The 24,430-nt window shown below is 45.5% G+C and overlaps 1 protein-coding gene and 1 pseudogene across 2 annotated transcripts in view; one reads left to right on the plus strand and one right to left on the minus strand.

Moving 5' to 3' along the window:
* PKIB (cAMP-dependent protein kinase inhibitor beta) overlaps positions 1-10,690 on the plus strand; it is a 71,924-nt gene extending 61,234 nt beyond the window's left edge. Inside the window, exons 2-3 of one of the 2 annotated variants that reach the window (XM_066611152.1) lie at positions 8,275-8,452; positions 9,252-10,690. In XM_066611152.1, the coding sequence (XP_066467249.1) occupies positions 8,305-8,452; positions 9,252-9,337 (234 nt within the window). In that variant the 5' untranslated portion in view covers positions 8,275-8,304 and the 3' untranslated portion in view covers positions 9,338-10,690. The remainder of the gene's footprint in view (positions 1-8,274; positions 8,453-9,251) is intronic. The other variant, XM_066611153.1, reaches the window with a different exon arrangement.
* On the minus strand, positions 5,947-6,063 carry LOC136637271 (5S ribosomal RNA; annotated as a pseudogene).
* Positions 10,691-24,430: the final 13,740 nt, after the last annotated feature.

Below are 24,430 nucleotides of genomic sequence, written 5' to 3' on the forward strand. Positions count from 1 at the left end.
AAAAATAGTCACAGACTAGGCTGAAATAACTAGGCTTCAGTTCCTCTTGGGGCTAATGTGGATGTTATATCTAATTTTTATATGACACGCTTTTGTATTTAATGCCTCCAAAAAAAGATTTTACTTCTGGTAGAACTCCATGTGCCTGCTGTAACCGTTAAATCATGTTGACCTTTTGTGTTGACTCATACACATATAGTACCTGTGTGCCAGCTGGGCCCCAGGCAGGGCCATTCGTCACCCAGGAAAGAACTTTGTAAATGTGACAACAACTGAGGGCCCAATCCTATCCAATTTTCCATTGCCGGTGCAGTTGTACCAATGGGATGTGCACTGCATCCTGTGGTGAGGAGGCAGTCACAGAGGCCTTCTCAAGGTATGGGAACATTTGTTCCCTTACCTCGGGGCTGCATTGTGGCTGCACTGGTGCTGAAAAGTTGGATAGGATTGGGCCCTGAGTGGAGTATTGTCACAGATAAGAGCTTTAAATTTTTTTTTTTATTTCCCAGTGGTACATTCAGAAGACACCCTATAAGGAGAACCATTTAGGTTGGGTGCACCCTGTGTTTCAGACCACATGTGATCAGAAACATATTTCTGTCCAGTAACTGGTGCATAAATACTTGACTGCCCCCATGATGAACAAATGGGCACCTTTTTTTGTTTTGTTTTCAGCTGTTAAGAACATAAGAACATAATGTTTCTGCCCATAGTTGCATATACACAACAGGGATCAAATGTGTACACCTGTGGGCTAGGCAGAAATGGGTTAATTTAAAATATTTATACCCTAGCTTTTACTGTCTACAAAGCAACTGCAAACATAATCTAAAATCCAGCATATAAAAAAATAAAAACTGGAATGGGTCCCTATCCTGCACGTCATCCAAATCTAGCCTCTACGTATGTAAACATCACCTTCTCATGGAGAGGTCAGAAAGAGTGCATCATTTTTAGTACTAAGAAATGTTCCAGTTCTTTCTAGAACAATCTAAAAATGGCAAGGAGTGATGCTTTTCCTTTCCATATCCTGTGCATGACTGGGAGCAACTGAGGTGGATGACATTTCCCAAGGAACTATGTTCTTCCCCAAACTAACAATTAAGGTGTGCTTGTATAAGTCTGACCCCAGCAACAGTATGTGCTTTTGTGTATGAGCCTAACATTCAGAGGGGAGAACAGGGTAGAGAATGAAAAATGAGGTTTGAAAAGACACATCAAGCTCTAACATAATGGCAGAGGAGAGATGGCACACTGACATGAAGACCTTCATTAGAGAACCCTTCACTTCCTTCCACTGTGAACAATTTTTGATCCTGAGATAGACCATAATGATGGTACTCAAGAGACTTCGTTTCTTTTGTTACCCGCTGAAAATGAACCCTCCTCAGTGCCTGTAATTCATTTTTCCCATCTAGGCTGGCACTGAAGATAAGGTGCTGACAGGTAGTCCAATGTCTCCAACAAAGAATAACCAGTCTCCCCAGATTGTATTCTTCCAGTACATGACCTAAGTATTTGAACCATAGCTAGGTCGAAATGAAATGGTGATCAGAGCTTTAATAAGATTAAATTAAACTATTTTTAATTAGTTTGATAAGAAACTTCTGTGGCACTGAAAAAAGCTCTATTTCAATATAAAATGATTATAAGTTTACCCATAATAAGATTTTGGATGCCATTTTTCCCAATAGGCAATCATCCATTTTTTATTATTAATTTTTAATGCTATACTTTTCTTATTTGTGACAAATGAATTCATTATTCATAAGATTAACCAAACAATAATGTAGTCATATCCTAAACAAACAAAACCAGAAGAAGCATAAAGAAGTGCACATCACAAGCCCACATCTTTTAGTACAATTCCATTCCATTCAGTGCAAATGGTACCTGAGATTCTTCTGATCCAGGAGACCATAGTGAGAAAGAAGACAGCTCAGCCTCTTCTTAAGGCAATTAAGGAATTTCATGGGGTGGAAGACAGAGGACCTTGTGATGTGATTTAATATTTCATCTTTAAGCTCATACTGGTCTTTTTTATTGTTTTTGAAAATAACATTTGTTAGCAACTGACACTGCATGAAAAGGTTGATAATTCTCACAACAAAGATAAAGTTTTGTGTCCACATTTCTATGACTAGGATTTGGCAGTGAAAACAGTCATATATATTTTTTAAAAGGAAACCCCAAGACCCAGAATACTTTCGTATTTGTTCTGTGGGTAACAAAGCCTTTAAAACTACAAGCACTGACCAATACTTATTAATTACAATTGACAAATGATTTTAAAGATGGTAACCATGTGGGTTGAGTACTGGGTTGTGACATGAAGATCACCCAAAAAGATATAGTAAAACCTGTAAGATTGTCTAACCTAATTAGACTGAGGGCACAATCCTAACCTGCACTGGAACAGGCAAGCCAGGAGGCTTGTGCTGTATCCAGCGCAGGATAGGGGCCAAGGGTGGCTCAGCTAGAGGCAAGGGGAAACATTTTTCCTTACCCCTGGGAAAGGCGCCCTTTCCCTTAAGGGTCTCCTCGGACTTGCGCCACCTCTTGAGGTGGCGCAAGTCCGAGGAGAGCAGAGTGGCTTGAAGCTGCTCCATTCTCCCCGGGAATGGGGGTTGGGATCCAGCATAACTGCCGGATCCCAGCCCTTCTCCTGCTCCCTGCCCACCCGTCCCTGGGGCTGCCCACCACCCACCCTCCACCCTCCCAGGAACGCCTCCCTCCCGTCTCCTCCCTGCCAACCTTTGCTCCTTGTGTCAGCCCAGCTGGGCTGAAGCAACCCACGCGGAGGAAGCCAGTGCGGAGGCTTGTGTTAAGCCTGCACAGGCCAGAGCTTCTTTAAGCGCCGGCCCAGCTTCCTGCTGAGGAGGCACAAGGGACTTGCGTCGGCTCATGGGTGCCTCTGGATTGCACCCTTAGTTCCCTAACAAAATTAGCTAGAATGAAACATGAACTTTACCATAACTGCCAAACTGAACAATACATGACCACAAGCTGACCAACAGAATCAAGAAATGAAGACAATGCTTTGACTCCAGTGAACACACTTTAATAGCTTCAATAGCTTAGTGAGAAGATCATGATCAGAGTCATGTTACTTCCTGATCTTATTTACAGGCTCTCAGTTCCTTTCTCTCATGAGAATGTTGATCATTTAGAAGAGTTTCCATTTATTTCAGCTAAATTTGATCTGTGTTCAACCCCTAAAATGCAACTATTCCATAGACTTGTTGACTCTTTAAAAAAAAAAAAGCGTTTCCTCGTTGTTATCTAATCTTACTTTTAACCAAGTAACTGATTAACCCAATTAAAGACTATAGCCACTCTGATCCATGTGTTGATTGTTGGAGGCGGGCTTCCAAGCAGTGACTGCTTGCTGGCCTGGACTGCTGCCATCAGTTACATAAGAACATAAGAACAGCCCCACTGGATCAGGCCATAGGCCCATCCAGTCCAGCTTCCTGTATCTCACACCAGCCCACCAAATGCCCCAGGGAGCACATCAGATAACAAGAGACCTGCATCCTGGTGCCCTCCCTTGCAACTGGCTGCACCAATTACCTGTTAACAAATATAGGAATTGAATCTATGTCTCCCTTTCCTCCTGTTCCTTACCATTTTCCATCGTGCAGATCTGGGAGGGCAGCCAGTGCTACTGGCAAGGTTAGTTAGTCAGTGTCACTCTCTTCATGCAAATAACAATTAAGATACAGTACGTGCCACCCAAGCAGTGCATGCAAACAGCGTAATGTTAGGATAGCAATTCTAAGAAGATCTGGATTGTTATATGTGATGCCATAAGCACGGAACATTTTTCAATAGAAGTGCCTTTGATTTTAAATCTAACTAAACATCCACATTAATATTGACACAATCAACTATCAATAATAATAATAATAATAATAACTCGGTATTTATATACCACCTTTCTGGTCATCGGATTACTCCTCTGACTTTATTCAAGGTGGTTTACATAGGCAGGCATTTCTAAATCCTTCAAGGGGATTTTTACAATCATAGAGGTTCTCTCTTTCAAGAACCAGCAACATTTCAGATGGATCTTCCTGGTTTGGTCTCACGTCTGGCCTCCAGTTCTCCCACGCAGGCTGACAAGCAGCTCCATCTCTCACATGGAGGGCAGCCAAGATGCTTCTTGCTCACACCAAGAGCAGGTGGAATCACTCAGCTTGGCTTGTCAGCTGCTTCAAGGTCTCGCCATTCTCAGCCGTTCAGGGAGCTGGTGGTGTCCTCGAACTGGCGACTTTCTGATATTATCTTCAGGCTAATGGAGGCTCTACCTTCTAGACCAGACCTCCTGCAATTAATATATTACAATGTGGTTTATTAGTACATATTTATAAAGAACTTCACACTGAAAACAATGTACAGTATCTTTGTATGTCATGGCATTTTGGCCTAAGTTTACAATATTTTTTTCCTCATCATGCATGTACACGCAAGTCAATCAAAGTTAACACTTCATACATTTGACATACTAGGTCTAGTCCACAATAAATACAGTAAGAGTGCAATCCAAAGGATGCACTGGGCTGGTGTGAATCCCTTGTGCCAGCCTGGAAGGTGCCATAAGGCACGTTTGTGTCAACTTGGGAGTAGGGGAGGCCAGTGCAAGGATGTGCACCAGTCTCCCGGCGCCGATGCAGGCCCGGGCTCAGTAAGTTTGCGCCAGCCTTTCCAGGTCAGCACAGGGTTCGGGGGGCATGGGGAGGGCAGGAGGGAGGTGTTTCGGGGCGTGGGGGGGCGGGTGGAACCATGGGCAAGGAAGCGGGGGCAGGGCCAGAATTCGACACTTATGCTGGATCCTATCCCTATTCCCAGGCAGTGTTGCCCAGCCCCGGGGTCCTCTTTAGGTGGCACAACCAAGTAGACCCATTGGGGCTGCAGTGGGTCTCCCCAGGGTAAGGGGAAGCGATTCCCCTTGCTCTGGGCTGAGCCGCTTTCAATCCCAAACTCGCCCTGGATACAGGCAAGGCCTGCTGGCCTTCCCATTCCAGCACGTGTTAGGATTGTGTTGTAAGTTGGTCATTAAGATGCCATACGTCATCAATATGAAACTTTTGTTTTCACACTACTTAAACCTAAAATAGGTTATATATATATATTAGCTGTTAGTTGTCTCAACTTTACCTGGAAGAGCTTGTCATCTCCCATTGGCCCAGCATATACCAAACAATGTGTAAGAGCTCAATCCAGCCTAACTGACATACTGGCATACCTCAAGCTCTGCCTGCATGCCTGGCCTCCATGCATTACAAAAGTACTATAAAGTGCTTTTTCATGGTGCAGATGCTGGGCTGGCTAACATGAAGAGGCCTTCATGCTCTTGCTGGTACAGTGGAGGATGCCTGCTGGAGCAAGTGAGTTCCTCACCCGGCTGCACAGGTGTGGGGAAGGGCAGCAGTGGGGTGGAAGTGGGCAGATTGGGAGGGGGTGAAATTGGCAGCAGTGACACATGCTACATCGTATCCCTCCCCAGGTCCAATCCACCAACATGGATGCGTATGGACCTGTGCCAGCTATATGTATCGCGGAGATCTGAGTAGACCCATTGCGCAGGCTGGGGCTTTCCCCAGGGCAAGCAGTGAATGTCCCTTAAACTGAAGTGGCCCCAGACAGCAAAATTCTCCTGCAGGATGCAGTGCAGCCCCCACTGGCCTGGCTTGCAGCGCTGTGCAGGGATTTGTGCTGGACTGGGCTGTAACACTGTATCACTGTTTAAGGTGGGGTTTTTCATGGCAAAACAAAACGCCATTTCTGCTCTACTGCCCTGAACATTGTAGGTTATAAGTCCTTAAGAACAGGAATTTGAAACAAAATGCTTTCATGGTTCGTGATATACATTGACCCAAATCAATTTTGAATTCAGGGCCTTTATATGGTTGGCAACCTTCAGTCTTGAAAGACTATGGTGTAAGCCTACAGCACCCAGTATTCCCAGGTGGTCTCCCATCCAAGTACTAACCAGGCCTGACCCTGCTTAGCTTCTGAGATCAGACGAGATCGGGCACGTGCAGGGAAACAGTTGCTGCCAAAATTTTATTCCTTATAGAGATTCAAACCCCCAACCGTTGGCTCTGCAGACCAGCACTTATTGCTTTGAGCCACAGGAGCTCTTATTTCTGTTACAAAAGTTGGGTCACAGAAAATATTTTTATGTAGGTATGGAGTCCTTGCTGTATTTACAGCTGTGTGATGCCTAACTATATGATCAGATACAGTTAGCCCTCAGTATGCATGGGGGATCCATTCCTGGACACCCCCCCCCATGGATACCAAAATCAGCTGATAAATAAATCCACGGGGGGATCGGTTTTTGACAAAAAAAAACTGAACGTGCCTCACAAAAGCCTCCAGGAGGCCTTCTGAGGTGCACAGAGGCTGCCCACAGCCTCCCTGTGCTTCAGACCCCCCCCCCCCCCGGACGTGACTGGAAGACACTTCTGATCATGTCCAGAGAGCCTGTATAGGTTCTCCAGACATGGGGTTGTCACTCACATTGGGTCAAACCTGCAGATAAGGAGGGTCCACTGAACTGCTCCGTCTTAAAATTTAGCTAATGCCATGTGCACCATGCACAGCTAAGACCACCATATCTCCAAATGTGGCCCTGAGACCTCTGATCAAAAGCACACTGTGGACATTTTTTATTTCCAACAAGGGGTGAGTCCGGCGCTCATTTTAATACTATTTTATGTACCACGTCCTTTTCTATAAGGAAATCTGTCTTGAAGAACTATGCTTGTCATTGCCAGAGGTGGCCCAAACAAGCCTGTCGTGTGAGCACCCTGAAGAGGTATTTCGATGTGTGTTCCATCACCTCGTTCACTCATGTTCCCTGTCTGGCCTTTGCTCTCCCTGGTCCTCCACCCCTTATATATCCACATGCCTTATCTTTGCATCCAATTTCCCATCTATGTCTTCATTCTTCCCACATATTAGGATCCGGTCTGCACAGTTGTGCTTAGAATCTGTACATTCTACCAGTTCTGTGGAAGAGATCACTTTACAGTTCCCTCACAACCATAGACATGATTAGGAAGCCCATTTTCTGCATACTTGATAGCAAGATAGTACTCCTTTCCTTTTCCTCTCTGAACTAACCAAACATCTATAAAGTACATATTTTGTTGTTAAAAAATAATACAATCCAGATCTAACTACCATATGCTACCAGAATGCTACCAGATCTAACTACCATAACCATCCCAGAAACCCTTTAGTTCAGCAGTTCTCAAACTCTCCGGGAGTTCAAAAACTGCTGGTAAGTGCTTGTGGGGGCAGAGACTGGGACGGGGGATGTGGCACCACAGCAGTTGCAGCGCCGGGGGCACCTAGAGGATTGTCTCTCTCTCTCTCTCTCTGGGGGTGTCAGCAAGTCTCAGAGATGGTCTGGAAAGCGCACAGCCCCCTCTGCTGGTCTCCCCCAAACAATTTATCGCTCTGATCTGTGGGTCAGAGTGACTTCTGGTTTACCAGCAGTGTGCTCTTACCTGCAGATCAGAGCAATAAGATGCTTGGAGGAGACCTGCGGAGGGCGGATCACCGCACCACTGGGGCACCCATTGCTGGGTTACTCCCCTTAAGAGGGAATGACCCACTTTTAATTCCTGTGGTGGGTTGTGACCCACCACTTTGAGTACCAGTGCTTTAGTCATTTAACGTAAAATACTTATACCTAATTTTTTCTGGCAAATGCTTGAAGCTAATTGTGGCTTTATTTCTATGGCATACATTTGAAATAAAACATCCTTTATGCTCCTTCAAATTGTGGGAAAGTTGTCTTTTGGCCGACAACAGCCCATGAAATGTTCCTCTGAGAAAGGACAGTAAGGTAGAATGTCAGTGTCTTCCCATTGATTGGGGAAATTACTCACACAACACACAAAAGAAGCCATTCGCACAAAGATGTAGACTTGCAGGAAGCCTGTGGCTCCTTCTCTTTGTGCTATTCATTCATGCAAAGCTGTTCCTGTTATGTCCAGATCTACATTGGTGGTTCAAATTGAAAAGGGAAGAGCAAACAAAGTGAAATAGATTCTTGGAGTAGAGTTTCAGTATTGATGTGCTGAAACTCTGACATTTACTAAGGAGCAACTGGTTCAGCGCTACCCTCAGCTGACTGACATTTCAGTTTTCAAAAGACCAACAGCCACCTTTTTCTCCTAAATAACAGGATTACTTCATGTTCTGACAGCAAACTGAAGAAGCTGAGTCTCTTCTTCTTTTTACTCTCTTTTACAGCAGATGTTGCTATGAAGACAGGAGTCAGAGATGACTGATGTGGAGCCCGTGGTCACTGATTTTGCAGCATCGGGAAGAGCAGGCCGGCGAAACGCCTTACCGGACATCCTGGGTTCTTCTGCTGGGGCGGGAACATCGGAACTGCCACACAAATTAGCTGAGCTTTCCATGTCAGAAGGTGATCACACCTACCGATTCTTAAATGAAGAATTGCCCTTCATTGACTGCTGAGAGTGTAATTATTCCATGGTGATTCTGACAACTTTAGATGATACCCGAGGGTCTCAAGGGCTGCCAAATTCATACATCAGGGTTGATAGTAGGAAAAGGCACCCTGCCTTTCATCATTGATACATGCTTTTTTCCTACACAGTGTTTAGTATCTGCGCAGGAAAGTTTACAACCTTTACAGGTCTGCATGAATTTCCTGAATTCTGTTCAACCTCATATAATAAAAAGAGTTTTCCAAATTCCCAGTGATCTTAGCGTTTTGACCAAACTACTCCATGCCGTGGTTGACCCACCAGTGAGATGTGGTGAGGTGGCAGAGGTGGAGATATGGTGGTCAGTTGACAGATTGTTGGCCTATCCAACCTTACCTAGCCAGCTGCCGCCACCACTCCTGCTCCTGTTCATCTCCCCCCTTCTATTATTTTTAAATAGCAGAGTGGAGTGGAAGAGGAAGTGTATGGAAGAGGCAGGTGAGAGTGGGATATTCTACTGGGCTCTTCTCAAGGAAGAACTGGGAGATTCTCAAGGCCACCAACTGTTTCTATTCCCCCCATGCTTTCTATTTTGCTCCACTCTGCCTTTTTAAGATTGCAAACAGTGGCAGAAGGGAGGGGAATGTGTTTGGTTGGAGATGGGCACCACTGGTGGTGGCAAGGTGGTGCACTGCTGCAAGTCCAGGGGGAGGCATATGTCAGCTCTGTCCAGGCGCATTTAATGTGTTGTCTCTCATGTACACATCACTTTAGATGAAGGAGCTGAAGGTGGAGAAGCCTCGACCTCGGACACAACAATGGAAAATCAAGAAGCAGAAGGAAAGAGCATGGATTCCTAATGTCTGCAAATGGCTTGGTTTGTGATGCTCACCCACAGATTTCCTTCCCAGTGCGTACAGGACCCTGAAACAGACTATACTTGTAGCTGGGTAACATGAATGAGAAGCTACAAGTGTCGGTAAAGTCACCTGGTTCACCAAATGGCAAATTATCTGCATACAGATCACAGGCAATGAATATCTGCAGAATGTATATCAGGTTTAGAATTGTTTTCAGCCCTGAAACAGAATCAGCTCAACAACATCCCTTCAGATGGTGTAAATAATTCAATACAACCCAACACCCACTATTGTTAGGTTAATCGCTTGGGGACCTTTTCAGATGATAAATATAAAACCTCTGTGGGTGTTTTTTTTTTTTTAAACTGATGTAACATATGCAGGGCTCACTGCTTATTTTTACAAGCATAAAATCATAGGAAATGTGAGTTGCAGTGTCAGAGAAGGGGCACCCACAGCTTTGAAAGGACGATATATTTTTAAAAGGGCAAGCGGTTACAAAACGGTGGGACATTGGTGCAGGAAGAGTGACCGATAAGCCTTGCTGGAGAGCCCTACTTTATGTGTGTTTTTGGAGGTTTATAAAATCTTCACCGCATTGCTTCAGTAGTACAGTGAGCAGTCCCTAAAGGTGGAAAGAATACTCAGAGTGTCTACACACATTTGCAGGCATGGGGACGTTTTCATGGCGGGCACGATTAGGTCGGTGCCCATGACTTGCACGGCCACATAGCAGTCAGCATGGCAAGATGCCCACTGCCTGGTGGGAGCCTTACAATTTCCAGGCAAGGGAATATTGCTGAGTGCCGGGAAAACAATATCACTGAAACAGAGAAAGCACCTTTGGATCCCATTTTACAACTGCACTTTCATTGTGCTATTGCCCAGAATGCCCTTCGTATTGATTAATTTTTGAAGTAGCTTTTCCCCCTCCTCATCCCCCACACAGGCATCACCATTTATTTCCTCAGAATTTGAAACTAAATAAGCTCAATGTATTTTTGACATCTCTCACTGTTTGATCTTTAAAAAAAAATGGAATGTCACCTGTCTATAACCTCATGAAGCCCTTTTGAGAGCTGAATTCTGCCTAGAGATGTACCAGTGTGCAGAGAAAAATGAGAAATGCATTTTCTTCACTCTTGCAAAATGTCAGGATATACTGAGATAACCGAAGATTCTGAAGTCCTTTTGAGTGTGTTCAATGCTTCCATTTCTCAAATCTGACTTCTCCTGTGATCTCTAGATTCTGTGTATCCATACATTTCTAAAGAAAACTTGTGGCATTTGTACTTTTTATTTAAATTTGGTTTATTTCAGCACGAGAAATGAAATTGGTTACCATCTCTTTTAGTCTATCGTGTCTTTCATCACTCGTGTCTGTACACAACGCAGAACACAAACTTTTCATTTGAATTGGGGTGCGGGTTCCTTGGTTCATAACAAATCTTATTTTAAAACGAATCATCAAAGCATTCTTTTTCCTAATGGATTTTGCCTAAACCAAAGGATTGATCCATATTTTATAATAAAGGCTGTATTACTTAAAAGATGCTGCACACATTATTTACAAAGACCCATCAGACACATCTGCTTTGCTCTTACCTTCCTGAATGGCTCTGAAGGAGAGGAGGAGGGGTCGCTTGATACAGGCATTTAGGGTGCCTGAAAAACTAGGCACTTTGCTGCCCCCACCCCAACACCACCATTTGTCAAAGAACATTTGGCCACTATCTGGCACAAATCTGTATAGTGGCCAATTAGCAATCACCTCTTAAGCTTGCAGTGAAACATAATTTTTCCACTTGTTAGTGCAGGCCTGTGACTTTTTTGGTCTGCTCCCCAGCTATGAGCCACTCTCTGCATATGAAGTTTGCACACCGCAGCTCTTTCCTACCAAGCAACACCCTGAAATAAGATCAGGCCCATCTCCTGTCTATCACCATACAGGATCATCATTCTTCTGTATGTACAGCCAGAGATCAGAAACAATTTACACCATATGATTAGTGCTGCAACGACATTGCTGTGCATCCAATTAAAAAAAAGAAAAGAAATTACAGACTATCGGTGCAATCCTTACCAACGTTCCAGCACTGGCTTAGCTGTGCCAGTGATGCATGTGCTGCATCCTGCAGTTGGTTGTCACTCATGGAGGCCTCCTCAAAGTAAGGGAATATTTGTTCCCTTACCTTGGAGCTGCATTGCCCTTATGTCACTGCTGGAAAGTGGGTTAGGATTGTGCCCTATGTGTCTTTTGCTGCCCTAATAATGCCTTGCTGAACATCACTCCAAAAGGTCACATATCCTCAAAAGACCTTCAGACTAGCCCCATATACTTTCATCAAATGTCCTGAATGTCATTTATTGTTTAGATATCTGTTTCCCAAGATGAAACACTATGAACTGTAATATACAAATATGATGCCTTAATACTTTACCTTAACTTATAGATTCATTACACAAGGTCTGACATCCTGCTAATTTGTTTTCATATGTTATAAATGTCTTACTGTTCCAAGATACGGTTAACTACAGCAGAGAAAACAGTGGTATTTACTCAGTCCAAGCACCAGGTGGCACTCTGCACCCATTTGAAGCAAATCATCAGACTTGATGCTGTGTTTAATGAACTACAGACCGCTCACTTCCAAGCGCTGAGTTTAAATGAACAAGGTTTGTACTACCTGAGTTTTTTGAGCCTCAAAACCTACATTACAGTCTGGAATATTAACACACCATAGCTGTTACTTTCCCTCTCTATGTAGTATTCCAATATGCACACACATGGCAATAAACATGTAACACACTTTTGTACATATAACATGTAACATTATACAGGCGCAGATATGCAAGATATAGTATATAAGGCACTCTGTAGAGCTGCCATCAGAAGCTTTTTATATCCAGATGAATATCTGCCAGTATTCCAGCTGGTTTATTAAGGAACAAGAGGTTACCAACTTGAGTTCTCAACAGACAAAGAGTGTAAGATTTAGGTTTGTGTGCTAAGAGAGACAGAGAAATAAAAGTTATATTATTGATAACAATTAATAAATATTTTAAATTGATTTGGGATATCCAAAGATTAAAACAATGTCACATAGATACAGGCAGAGAAAGTTTGACAATCAGGAATCTTCCTGTTAAAGGCAAACATTAATGGAACATGAAACTAGATATTCCTTATGCATGGGATAGTCCTGCCTTTGGAATTCTTCACTTAAAAAAAAAAATCAACAGCCACAGGTGGCCTTCACCCAGATTGGGATTATGGCACAGGAGGAGGAGGAGTGCTATTTTCCCTTGTGCTATTTTACTGGTGAAAAATTGTCAATGAAACTGTTATAAAGCTTCAGGGATTTATTTTCAGTAGAAAAATGACTGGAGAGAGAGAGTTAGAAACCCCCTCCCCAAACCTATAGTCCTAATCTAGAATTGCATATTGGACACAGCATAACATGCTTTATAGCAGTCACAAACATGACCATGCTGGTGCATGAAGCCTGTTCATCACTATAGAGCTGGTGCAGGTCCAAGCTGATCAGTGGCAACTGATGGGGCTTACCCTGGGGGAAGAGAAAAACTGTTCCCATGCCCTGAGGAGGCCTCCAGAGGCCATAAGCCCCCAACAAAATAAAGTGGTAGCTGTGCTGGTGCTAGTGCATCGCGATACAGGGAGTTAGTTAGGATTGGGCTGCCCATTTCAGGAGTAACCACACCCTTTTAGACTAAGATCTCCTATTCAGAGAACAATTATCTCTGGCTTTTTGATCAAATATTTTTCAGAGACATTAACACTTTTCCCCAAAAATTTGTTCCCAAATAGTACTCTCTTGCCTTTTTTTTAATATTAGGAATGGCCTACATTCTTGGGTTCTGGATGATTCAATTCTACAGATACTGGCCCAGGGGCTGAAATCATCCAACTCCTTCATGGATCACCAGCTTCTATCACTAACTAGCACTCATTGGTATGGAACATAAATGCTTGGGTGGACAAAGCACTAGTGAACAAATGACGTTATTAAAGAACGAACACAAGTCCTGAAAGATCCCTTCAAGAAATGCTTTTGCTGTTCCAGAAGTGATACACATGAGGCAGGAATGCAGTGTAATAAAGCTGAAATGCACGTGGAGACTGTCATGAGACAAACTTATAACCACTATTTATTTATTCCTTAGATGTCTTTGATTTTTTTTTTTTTAATAAATGTCCATAACCTGTTTGGGCGGTAGAGTCAATAGCCAGCCAAGCCAGTTCCAGCTAGTCTGCTCCATTTCTTTGTCTGAAACCTTGTTTGTCACATCTTCCCCCTGACCCAGCCCTGTCAGGAAATGTTTTACAGACTCTGCCTTCCTTTCACCAAGTTCTCTCATTGCAAATGCAAACTCCTTGTTGCTAGGCAAATGTTTCCTGTTTTGGTGTGTGACATTCATGTCTTGCCGTGGCTCCATTGGCTTGGCACAAGCCTCCCTCCTGCCCTTGTTTTGCTGACTGGCTCATGTGCCTGGATTGCAAAATGGGCATCCCATGCCCAATGCTTGGCTGCTGCCATGTTGTTGCCAAGCAGGGGAGGGAGCCAGCTGTTGCCAGGGCTACATTTGTAGCAGTGCTGCTGCAGTGCACAAGATGAGAGAATCAATCCCCAGGTAGAACTCCCCAGTTTTAGGGGATCCCAATACAGACCCAGTGCCATGTCCACATGTGCACCCCCTGACCTCCCCAACCCCCCAGCCTAGGCCTGTGCAAAATAAATAACCTTTGAAAAATAAAACAGGGAACTGAATGGGACAGGAGAGCCAGCTCTCCTCACTTCCTCACCTGATAATTGGGAAAGGGGGGCAAACACCCCAAAATCAGCCCAGCTGACTAAACCCTGGTGATAGTATGCCAGCTCTGCAAATGGGCTTTTCATATACACATTGGGGGAAGAAAGGACAAAGTGGAAAAAGACTGTGCCCAAGGAGTAAGAAGAAGAAAAGAGAGAGCTACATCTGTTTGGTCATTTTTATCAAAGGTACTACAAAATCTACCTCTTGGCCCATTACTACAATCTTTTATTCCTTCTCAGCCCCCACTCACCCCCCAAGTTTTCTGCATGAGCTTGCCACTTCTATATTGGTTTATTTGTACTGTAAATATTCTTATTTTTATGCAATGCACATACCTAGGATTTCTTGATGAATGTGTATACTGTGATGCATTGGGTGCAAGTCCTACTTATATTTCTTTCTCAGTCTATCTAGGATTTCTTAAGACATCACATACTAGGAGGGGTGGCACAGGTATCAGTGACTTGTGCTGGAGGAGCAGGTCCAAGGAGACTCACTGTTGATCAGGAGGCTTATGGAGGCGTAAGGGAAAATAATTTCCCTTTCCCAAGCCTTGCGATCACCCTCCCCCAGTAGCATACAGTGCAGCCTGTCTTGGCATGACTGCATGCTATGGCAGGGAAAGGGAGAGGATTGGGCTGGCAGACTGTCAAACTGCCATAATATTGAGGAGTCATTGAAAGATATTTTAAGAAAAGCAAATTATCCTGAAAACATCTTTACACCTATACTGGATTTCTTCTTTTCCTGGCTTTTGACACACAATCTACAGAGAAATTGGTACACAGATTGGTACACAATCTACAGATAAATATTTTACCACCAATTTTTTGTTTGCTCTCAGTACTGTAAAATATTATGCAATTAGTTTAATTATTTCCGGTATATGCTCTCTCTCTCTCTCTCTCTCTCTCTCTCTCTCTCTCTGAGTGTGCAAGCGCATGCACACACACACACACACACACACACACACACACACACACACACACACACACACACAGTCAATTTCCTTCTTTCTTTCCTCCTCAAGTTTTTTGTAACTTTGCAGCTGGAGTAAAATAGTATTGATTATTTAGTGATTTTCTATTATATGGTAGGATGACAGTGGTACAAGATGTGCCAATCCACCATGGCTAGACTCGAGACTACCCTGCCCCCGTCTCCTTTGTCTCAGTTCATGGGCAGCCGTGGAGACCCGTCCAGAGCACTGTTTGATTCGAGTCAGAGACTTTTCATCAAACAAATCATGTGTGGCTCTGCGAGGAAAAACAGCTGCTGGCAGTGTGTGTGTCAAAGTTCTCCTTTAACACTCCCCTGATGTTCCCCATTCCATCTATAAACAAAAGCTCTGCTGTTCTTTGCGTGAGTGCAGCAGTGCAGAAAGTGCCAATCGGTTTCTCACGAACTCCAAGCCACAAACCCCTATTCACATCACGACTCCCGATTCTGCCATCAGAAGGCGCACCAAGCACAGATGGACCAAGGAGGAGGAGGTAATTCAGCTCGACAAGGAGGGACAAGCTGCTTGGGCTGGGGATTAGGATCCGGCCTGCACTGCCGCAGCCAGTCCCACCTCCTCCCAGGTCTGATCTGCCTCCCAGGTCACTCTCCCCCTGCCCAAAACACCCCTCCCTGCCTCCCTCTCTCACCCCCTGTGCTGGTCTTCCTGAGCTGGCACAAACGTACCGTTTTGGCACAGGGTACCCTGTTTGGGTTCCACTAGGCCAGCGCATGCCTAGCTGGTACCCAAGTAGTCACAAACATGCTTTACCGGTAGCACGAACGACATTTGTGGGTCTTGTGCAGGCTCGGGGGGGGGGGGGGCTGGATTCTGAATTGCCCAGGGGGTTGCCCAGAATTTGTGTTTGTTCAGTGAGGTATTTGACTCTTCCTTCTTAAAGAGTTGACTTCCTATAGCAGTGGTATTCAAACTGGGGCGTCGCGACAGCCCAGCCTGTGGGTCTTGGCCTCTGCCCCCTTAAGGCAGAGGCACTTGCCCAAGCCTCCTGCAGCCTCCTGGGGATGCGGGGAGCCCTGCGCAACCTTCGGCAGGGCTCCCCAGGTCAGGAAAAGTGAAAGCAGAGCAATCGCGCCCCGCTCCGCAAAACCGGAAGCAGAGCACAATCGCTCCGCTTTTCCTTCTGACGGGGCTGCAGGGATCGGGGTGCACCTTCCAGTCCCTGCAGCAGCCATCCCTGTGTGCGGGGAGCCCTGCGCGAGCGCCTGCAGGGCTCCCCAGGTCAGGGAAAGGGAGAGTGGGGCGATTGCACTCTGCTTCCACTTTTGCGGAGGCAGAGCAGAACGCTGCACTCTCCCTTTCCCTGACCTGGGGCGCCCTGCAGGCGCTCGCACAGGGCTCCCCGCACACAGGGATGGCTGCCACAGAGACTGGTGAGTGCATCCCAGTCCCTGCAACCCCCTGAACAATGCAATCCTGGGGATCGTGTCACTGCCTTCCTCCCGCCCCTGCTGCCTCTCCGCCCCCCCCGCCCCTGCAAAGACTTACTGTGGGTTTCAAACTCCCCGAGAGTTTGAAAACCACAGTCCTATAGCATATTACCAATGGCTTTGGAATTTGAAAAACAGATTGCCATGTGACATCCAGGGTTCATCTGCTCAAGGAAAAACAAGCTCTATTGTCTCCATCATGTACCTGGTTTCACAGTTGTTTGAATTCTAGCATAAATGTATTTTCAATTTTCTTCCACTATCTGCACATGCTGTTTGTCCTGGATTCTTTTTCTAAGACCATGATACAGTCTGACATACTTAACATTTCTGAGACACACCCCAGTACAATTCAGTTGTGCTTTATCACCTCCTCCTTGATAACTGTAGGTAGGTCACAAGATGAGAAGCCAGTTTATGGCACAATAGAGATAGGCAGGAGCTTGATTGCAGGGACAGAGTTATTGTCCAAGCAGAAGCACCAAGAACTCCTAGGGTCATTATACTAAATTAACAGACCGTTTACCTTGACCTGCTTTGTTGTATGTTTGCATGTGTATAGGAATGGGACAGTCCCAAGAGATGTTGAGCTGTTAGCAGATAAGACTTTAAGGCAAGATGAACTAGCAATGAGTGCTGCTAGTATATAATGAATGCCATTATAGCAGAGATGTTACATTGGAATTGAGGGCAGATGTGGATTGAGATATTCCTCTATAACCACAAAACTATGAAGATTATCTTCTTAGAGGATTAAAAGTGGCCACAGTTTGCAGAACAGAAAGCAGAGAAATGTGGAAATCATGTAAAATACAAGGACAGTATGCCATTTTTTTTTATTTTCAGTGAACTTCCACTATTCCTTTGACAAAGTCACTGCTGGTTTCCAAGGGGCTTTATCCCTGTGTAATTTTCATTAGTGTTCTCTCAGTTTTATTCATTATGTATCAATTATACATACAGGCCTTAGGAGTGGACCTCAGCAAGTGGGAAACCCTGGCCTCTGAGCGGCCCGCTTGGAGGCAGGCTGTGCAGCATGGCCTTTCCCAGTTTGAAGAGACACTTGGCCAACGGACTGAGGCAAAGAGGCATTAAGGCCCATAGCCAGAGAGACAGACCAGGGACAGACTGCACTTGCTCCCAGTGTGGAAGGGATTGTCACTCCCGAATCGGCCTTTTCAGCCACACTAGATGCTGTTCCAGAACCACCTTTCAGAGCGCGATACCATAGTCTTTCAAGACTGAAGGTTGCCAACTACAATTATACAACACAAACACTTATTCATCTTCATGCGTATCTATGAGATATAGACGTAATGATTCCTTGTCTTGTAAAACTGCAGAGCCCAATCCTATCCCCTGTGCTGCATCCTGACTTGTGTGTGTGTGTGTGTGCGTGCGCGTGAAATCAGATGGCCAGCAAGAGATGAAAATGTTTTTACTTACCTCCCACCAGTTGCCAGGCTGGGAATGCCACGTTACACACAACCAAGATGGGCAGGAGGTCTGGTCTAGAGGGCAGAGCCTCCGTTTGCCTGAAGATAACATCCGAAGGTCACCAGTTTGAGGCCACCGGCACTGTGAACGGCGAGACCTTGAAGCAGCTGACAAGCCTAGCCGAGTTATTCCACCTGCTCTTTGGCCACTGTCAGCCTGTGTAGGAGGAAACTGGAGGCCAGAATGTGATACCAGATCATAAAAGATCCATCTGAAATGTTGTGGTTCTTGAAAGACAGAAGCTTCTTCAATTGTAAAAATCCCTTAGGGGATTTAGTATAGCCTGCCTGTGTAAACCGCCTTGAATTAAAGTCTGAGGAGAAATTTGATGACCAAGAAAGGCGGTATATAAATACCTGTATTATTATTATATTATTAGTAGTGGGAGAAGCAGCAGCAGAAGCAGCGTGGTCGTAGATATGTAGAGGCTGCTACCACCTCCTCATGTTTCAGTAGCTTTGCAATGTTGTTGCCACCCCATTCCTTCTCCTCTGGAGGCTGAAGACCTCCAAAGAAGAAGGATTGGGGCATCAGTGAGATTGCAAAACTGCTGCTGCCTCTTCATGATTCACCACCGCCGTAGCCTCTTCCTTGCTTGACAACATGACCTCTCAATCCAGCTACCGTGTCCCCTCCTCCTGCCTTGGAGCCTTGTGGGAGGAGGAGAGGGCACAGCAGCCGATCGAGAGGTTGTGTTCAGCGAGAACCTGGAACTCACATCGTGACATTACATGATGTCATGTCATTGTGCAACATCAAAGTGTCACCGCTCAGGGCACCGCAAGACTTGACCACACCATTGCCTCTTGGTAGGCTATCTAATTGCCTATGGGTCTCCTTGGACCACCACCAGCTATGTGGTTGGCATAAGTCCAAGGAGAGGAAGGGGGAAGGGTGTGTTGGAAAATCAGAGATAGGATCGGGTGTGTGTTTATGCCAGTAAGTTCCATTCCCTCCAGCCTGCTCCTGGCCTCCTGCCCTCCCACCCCAAATCTCCCCTGAACCACCCACAAACCACCCCTCCACCATCTTATCTGGGCCAGCAGAGGATCTAGGCAGTTCTGGCACGTGCACAGAGTCACTGGCCATTTCCGCCATTGGCTCCATCGTGCATGACAGCGCTGTGCCATTTGCTCCATTGCAGGGCCATTTGCAAAAGCAGATAAATAGATCCACTGTTATAAATGGTCCACAGGGTTGGCCCATTAGATTGGTGGGGGGCAGAGCTCACAACCAAACTTTTCTGTGGACTGCCTCTAGTTTTGTTTCTACTCTATCTCGGGGCCTCTAAAGAAATCATACAAGCCAAATTCCTCCCAAAAGCTTATGTTCCAAAACAAAAATGGTTTCTTTGCATGGTCTCCTCATCAGGAGGTCTTCTGGGCTTGTCTCTTAAAGAGACAGCACACAACAGTTTCCACCAAGTGTTTGCCTGAAGCAGTCAAGGTAACTAATCTAAATAATGTAATAATAAATCGCAACATTTTCTCCAAAGCCACACCTGTAGCCCTGGAACATTCTTGGACACTTCATTATCTCAGACAAAGGAGCCTCTTTATTAACTGGAATATCTCCCTTTAATCAGAGTGCTCCTACCCTTAGTATGAATGAGTTTCAGCTGACAGTGCCATGGTAGGTCTGATCCATAACAACACCATACCGATGCATTAGGACACTGTATCTCAAACTGTGGGTCAGGACCCTCTAGGTGGGTTGTGAAACAGTTTTAGGTGGGTTCACATTCATTTTAATATTTTGTTTTTAGTATATTAGACTTGAGGCCAACATGGTATGTGACTGCGTTTGGGGAGATCTGTACTTTCAACAGGTTACAATGTACATGCTTTTAACAATGATAGTCAATGGGGCTTACTCCTGGGTAAGTGTGGATAGGATTGCAGTGTAGGATTGTACTGTCCAGGCACAGCCCAGACACCATGGGTCTCCTTGGGAGCAAGGGTCTCCTCAGGAGCAGGGGTTACCTTAAGAGCAGGGGAGCTGAGTAAGTATGGCCAGTATCCAGCCCCCATGCAAGTGGCCTCCCTGAGAATACGGTTTGGGGTCACATGGCTGGAAGGGATGCAGCTGGTGGAACTAGCTGCTGGACTCATAAGGCACTCAGCAGCCATGGGAAGAGGTTGCTCCTTCCTTGGCTCTGGCTTTGGGAGGGTAGCAAGGGGAAGCAACCCTGGCACTAGCCCTAAATCTTTATCTGGCCTTGAAAGGGTCAGAAGGGCCCCTAGTTGGGGTGACCAACCTTTTGACTCTAGGGCACAACCCTCTGGGGATCCTTGGGGGAACGCTGTCTCCAAGGAGGAAGAAAGACCCCAGAAATCAGGCATGCAAAGGGCATGCAAAGTCCCCTGCCAGGATCCTTACAACCCGAGGGAGGCCTGGGGAACCCAAGGGGAACTGCAAGCAGCTTCTTGGGCCAGCAAGGTTTGCTATCAGCAGCAAACAGCCACGTTACCGGCCAAGGCAGACCAGACCAGAGGTGCAGAGACCCTGAAGGCCTGCTAGTACCCTGCCAGATGCTTCTGCCCGACTACATTTCTCAGGGGCAGTGGTCCTCCAGTCCTGGACACCTCAGCCAGAAGACGCTTCAAAGGGGAGGGAACATGGCATATTCCTGCTTACAAAGACTGAGGCACTACTCATGCTGAGGACTAATACCCGGGATCTTGTGAAGTAACCCCAATGAATGTAAAATCCATAACCTGAATAAGCCATGTTTGTAGATCATTTTCGCCGGCTCCTCACCTCCTTACATGTCAGGGTAAGACAGCCACCATTTGTTACAGCTTGTCAGAAGCTCCACCCTTCCTGGTTAATGTCATCACTTCTGGTGGGTTCTGAAAAATATCATTTTAAAAAGTGGGTCCTGGGTTTAAAAGTTTGAGAACCACTGCATTAGTTAATTTCTGAAGCTTATGTCCTTTCTCCTCTGCTGCCTCCCAACTGAAAGCTTGGTTCATAGAACTTTCTGAGAAGTATTTGAAAGTCTGGCAAGAAATGCCTGACTTTGGTATAAATGGAAAAGAATCCACCACACTGATCTCTGCAACATGTGCATTCACATAACCATGCTGGGGCATGATTGATGCAGTGAAGCTCCGGGATAGCTGATTTTCTTTAGCCTGATCATGTGAACTTTTAAACAACACTTGAATAGTGAGTTGAGAGCAACCAGAATGATTACTGGGCTGGGCCACCTTCCTTCTGAGGGAAGGCTACAGCATTTGGGGCTCTTCAGTCTAGAAAAGAGGCACGTGAGGGGGGACATGATTGAGACATACAAAATTATGCAGGGGGTGGATAATTTACATTGCATTATATTCTGCACCTCTAATGGCTGAATGTGATATATACATGGAAGTGAGTTATTTTTAGCCCTGAGAGACTGGGGAACCTTGGGGGCCAAACAAAATCTTCCCAAGGGCCCGATTTGGCCTCTGGGCCAGGGTTTGGAGACCCCTGACCTTCATGTGAACAAAAATGAAAATTTGGGGGAAAAACATGCTTTTTTCCTCCAAATATTTCAAGGGCCACAGTAGCCCTGTTGCTACTGATTGATACTGTCTTGTCCAGGACCAGGCCAAGTTCTCCTGGCACCTAAGGCAGTGTGCTATATGTGCCCCTCCTTGGCTGATGATGCATCTGCGCCTGCTCCTCCACCTCTCTGGGGTAGGTAATGGAATGGGGGTGTGGAGTGGAAGAGAAAGTGTGAAGAAGAGAAGAGTGGTTACCTTCATCTACCTCCTCCTTTTCAACCGAAGGAGAAGAAACATTGGAGAAACGTGGGCAGACAGAGGCAGGCATCCCCTGCCAATCTGCTGCCTGAGACGACCACCTCAATTGGCCTTGTGAGTGAGCCTGCTCTGACCTAGTCCATGGAATTTCACCAAGTCAGATTTGCTAAGCAAACAAGCTTTAGGTTAGGCTGTTTCCAGATAGATTTGGAGAGCTTATCAGAGTGGTGGGATGAAGACTGGATTCTACAACTATTTTTTCTTTTTTTCAAAACCAGGATAATGTTAGATAACAGAATTATTTGGAAACTGAGAAACTGTCTCTTACTCAGTGGTTTGTACTTGACTGATCTCTCTTTTTCTGTTTTAGCCATACACTGTGTGGCTGGCCAGTGGTATTTTACTGTCTCTGTTTTGGAGATATGAAACATACATTGTGATCCTATACTGGCCACACATCAGGTTCATTACTAAATTCTATGGGGCTAGTAGTAGAAGGACAAAGTTCTCACTGGAATTGCTTATTGGAATTGCATGGCCAGGATCCCTTGCAGGATCAGTCAGGGTACATGGCAGCCCAAAAAAGGTATAGTTGTGCTGCCTCTCTCTATGGTGGATGGCTGACTGTGGTGTCCATGATTAACTTACATCTCCCATAGTTGGCTCACCAAATGTAGGCACAGGGAGGACCACTAATGAGACATGGGAATGTGCCAAGGGGCCTGGGGCATAGAAGATGGATGAACCACTGAGCTCAGTGGCAGCAGTCTTTGTGCGCATGCATTTGCCAATTGCTAACAAGCACTCAGTCACAAGTGATGTCTCTTGCAGCAACAGCCCATTACTCATTACTTCCCCCCTCTCTTGTTCCTCTGTAGGGAACTGGGCAATCATTCAACAAAATGTGGCCCCCCCTTTAGTCTACCACTAAGGCCTACAGCAGCAGGGAAACCAGGCATCGCTATGCAAAGCTGCCACCTTTCCCCTCCCTGGACTTCTGTGTGTCTTAGAAATACATGATGGCAGTACCCAGTATGAGGACACTGCAATTGGATAAAGCTGCACCCAATACTCTGCTCTCTGTGATGCAGGTTTCAGAGGCATTGCACAGACATAAAGGTTGACAGCTCCTAGTTTCTGTCATCCTATCAGAACATAGTCAGCTAGGAAGATTCTACTGCTCAGGCAGATGGCTGCATGTTTGAGGAGAGGATACAGCTGGCTGAGCAAAGTGATAGACATCGGATGACACGTATGCACGAAGAGTAACTGCTTTCTCAGGTATATGCGTGTGTTGCCTTTCCTGGAATCAAATCTACATCTCCTGTTTCTTGTTCTCTTACTTATCAGTAAGATGGGATGGTCTCCCATCCAAGTACTAACCAGGCCTGACCCTGTTTAGCTTCCGAAATTAGACAAGATCAGGCATGTGCAGGGTAACTGAACAGCGTACAGAAATGATGCTTGCTGCTCCTAGTGCACATTTGTCCTTGTGCAAGTGGCTCCTTTCCTTCCCCCTTGCCAAATGCTTGTTCTCTTCCTCTGTGATGTCATAATAGCATATCCACCATTTCTGCACAAGGATGGATACCTTCCCTATGTGTGCACCATGGGAGCATCACTGCTGGATAACGCTGCAACTGTAGAGTTGCCAAGATCCTCAGGAGTGGTTGCTGATGCTGATGCATTTGCTCTTTGGGCCTGTTTGGAGGATACTTCTTTGCTGGACTGCTACATCTGACGGCATGAGCACTCATGGCACAGGCATGACCTGACCCCTCCCCTTCCATCAGGGTGGATTTGGACCAGTTATCTTAATGACATGTGGAGGCAGACTGTATGAGCTGGTCTTCTAAATATGCTGATAAGCCGACTTTTAAGTAGGATGAATGAATTTGGATGAATTGTTAAGCCTCCCCCCCCCCCCATATACTTAAGAAAACTGGCATGAATTCACTGCAAGCCAAGCCATGCCTACCCCATGAATGCACACACTTTTTATCATAGAGGCTCAGTCTGGGTGAGGAAGTATCATCCAAACTAGTCCTCAGTATTGCACTGTTTTCTGTTTCGCTGCTAGAAATGCCTCTCTTTGCTGCCACAGCAGAGCAGCCTAATGCTGACACAGCTGTGGCATATCAGCTACTGATGAAGCAGCAGAAGCAGCATCATTCTGCCAATCATAGAAGCACCCTATTTACAAATAATTCATCTTCTATTTAATTGGCTTTCAGCAGGTAGGCAAAAGCTGGTAGAGATGTAAGGGTTGGTGCCAAGTTTAATATAGTGATTTAAGAACAGCAAGGAAAAAGATGAATGGACGCATGCAAATCCCAGTTGTCCTATCTTGTGCATTTCTACTCAGTTCTATGGGACATAATTCTAGAGGATTGCAGCATCAAACAGTCACATGTTTTCAGTGTTCTTATAGAGATGTCACAGAATCCTTGGACACAACATGTCCTTCCCAAACCTTGGGAGCTGCTACTTTTAGAGGCTGAATCCTATCCTCATGGTACACTGATAAGATGTGGTACCGGGAGGTCTGCCAACATAGCAGTCA

The sequence above is a fragment of the Tiliqua scincoides genome, chromosome 1 (assembly GCF_035046505.1).
Source record: "Tiliqua scincoides isolate rTilSci1 chromosome 1, rTilSci1.hap2, whole genome shotgun sequence".
Classification (NCBI taxonomy): domain Eukaryota; kingdom Metazoa; phylum Chordata; class Lepidosauria; order Squamata; family Scincidae; genus Tiliqua; species Tiliqua scincoides.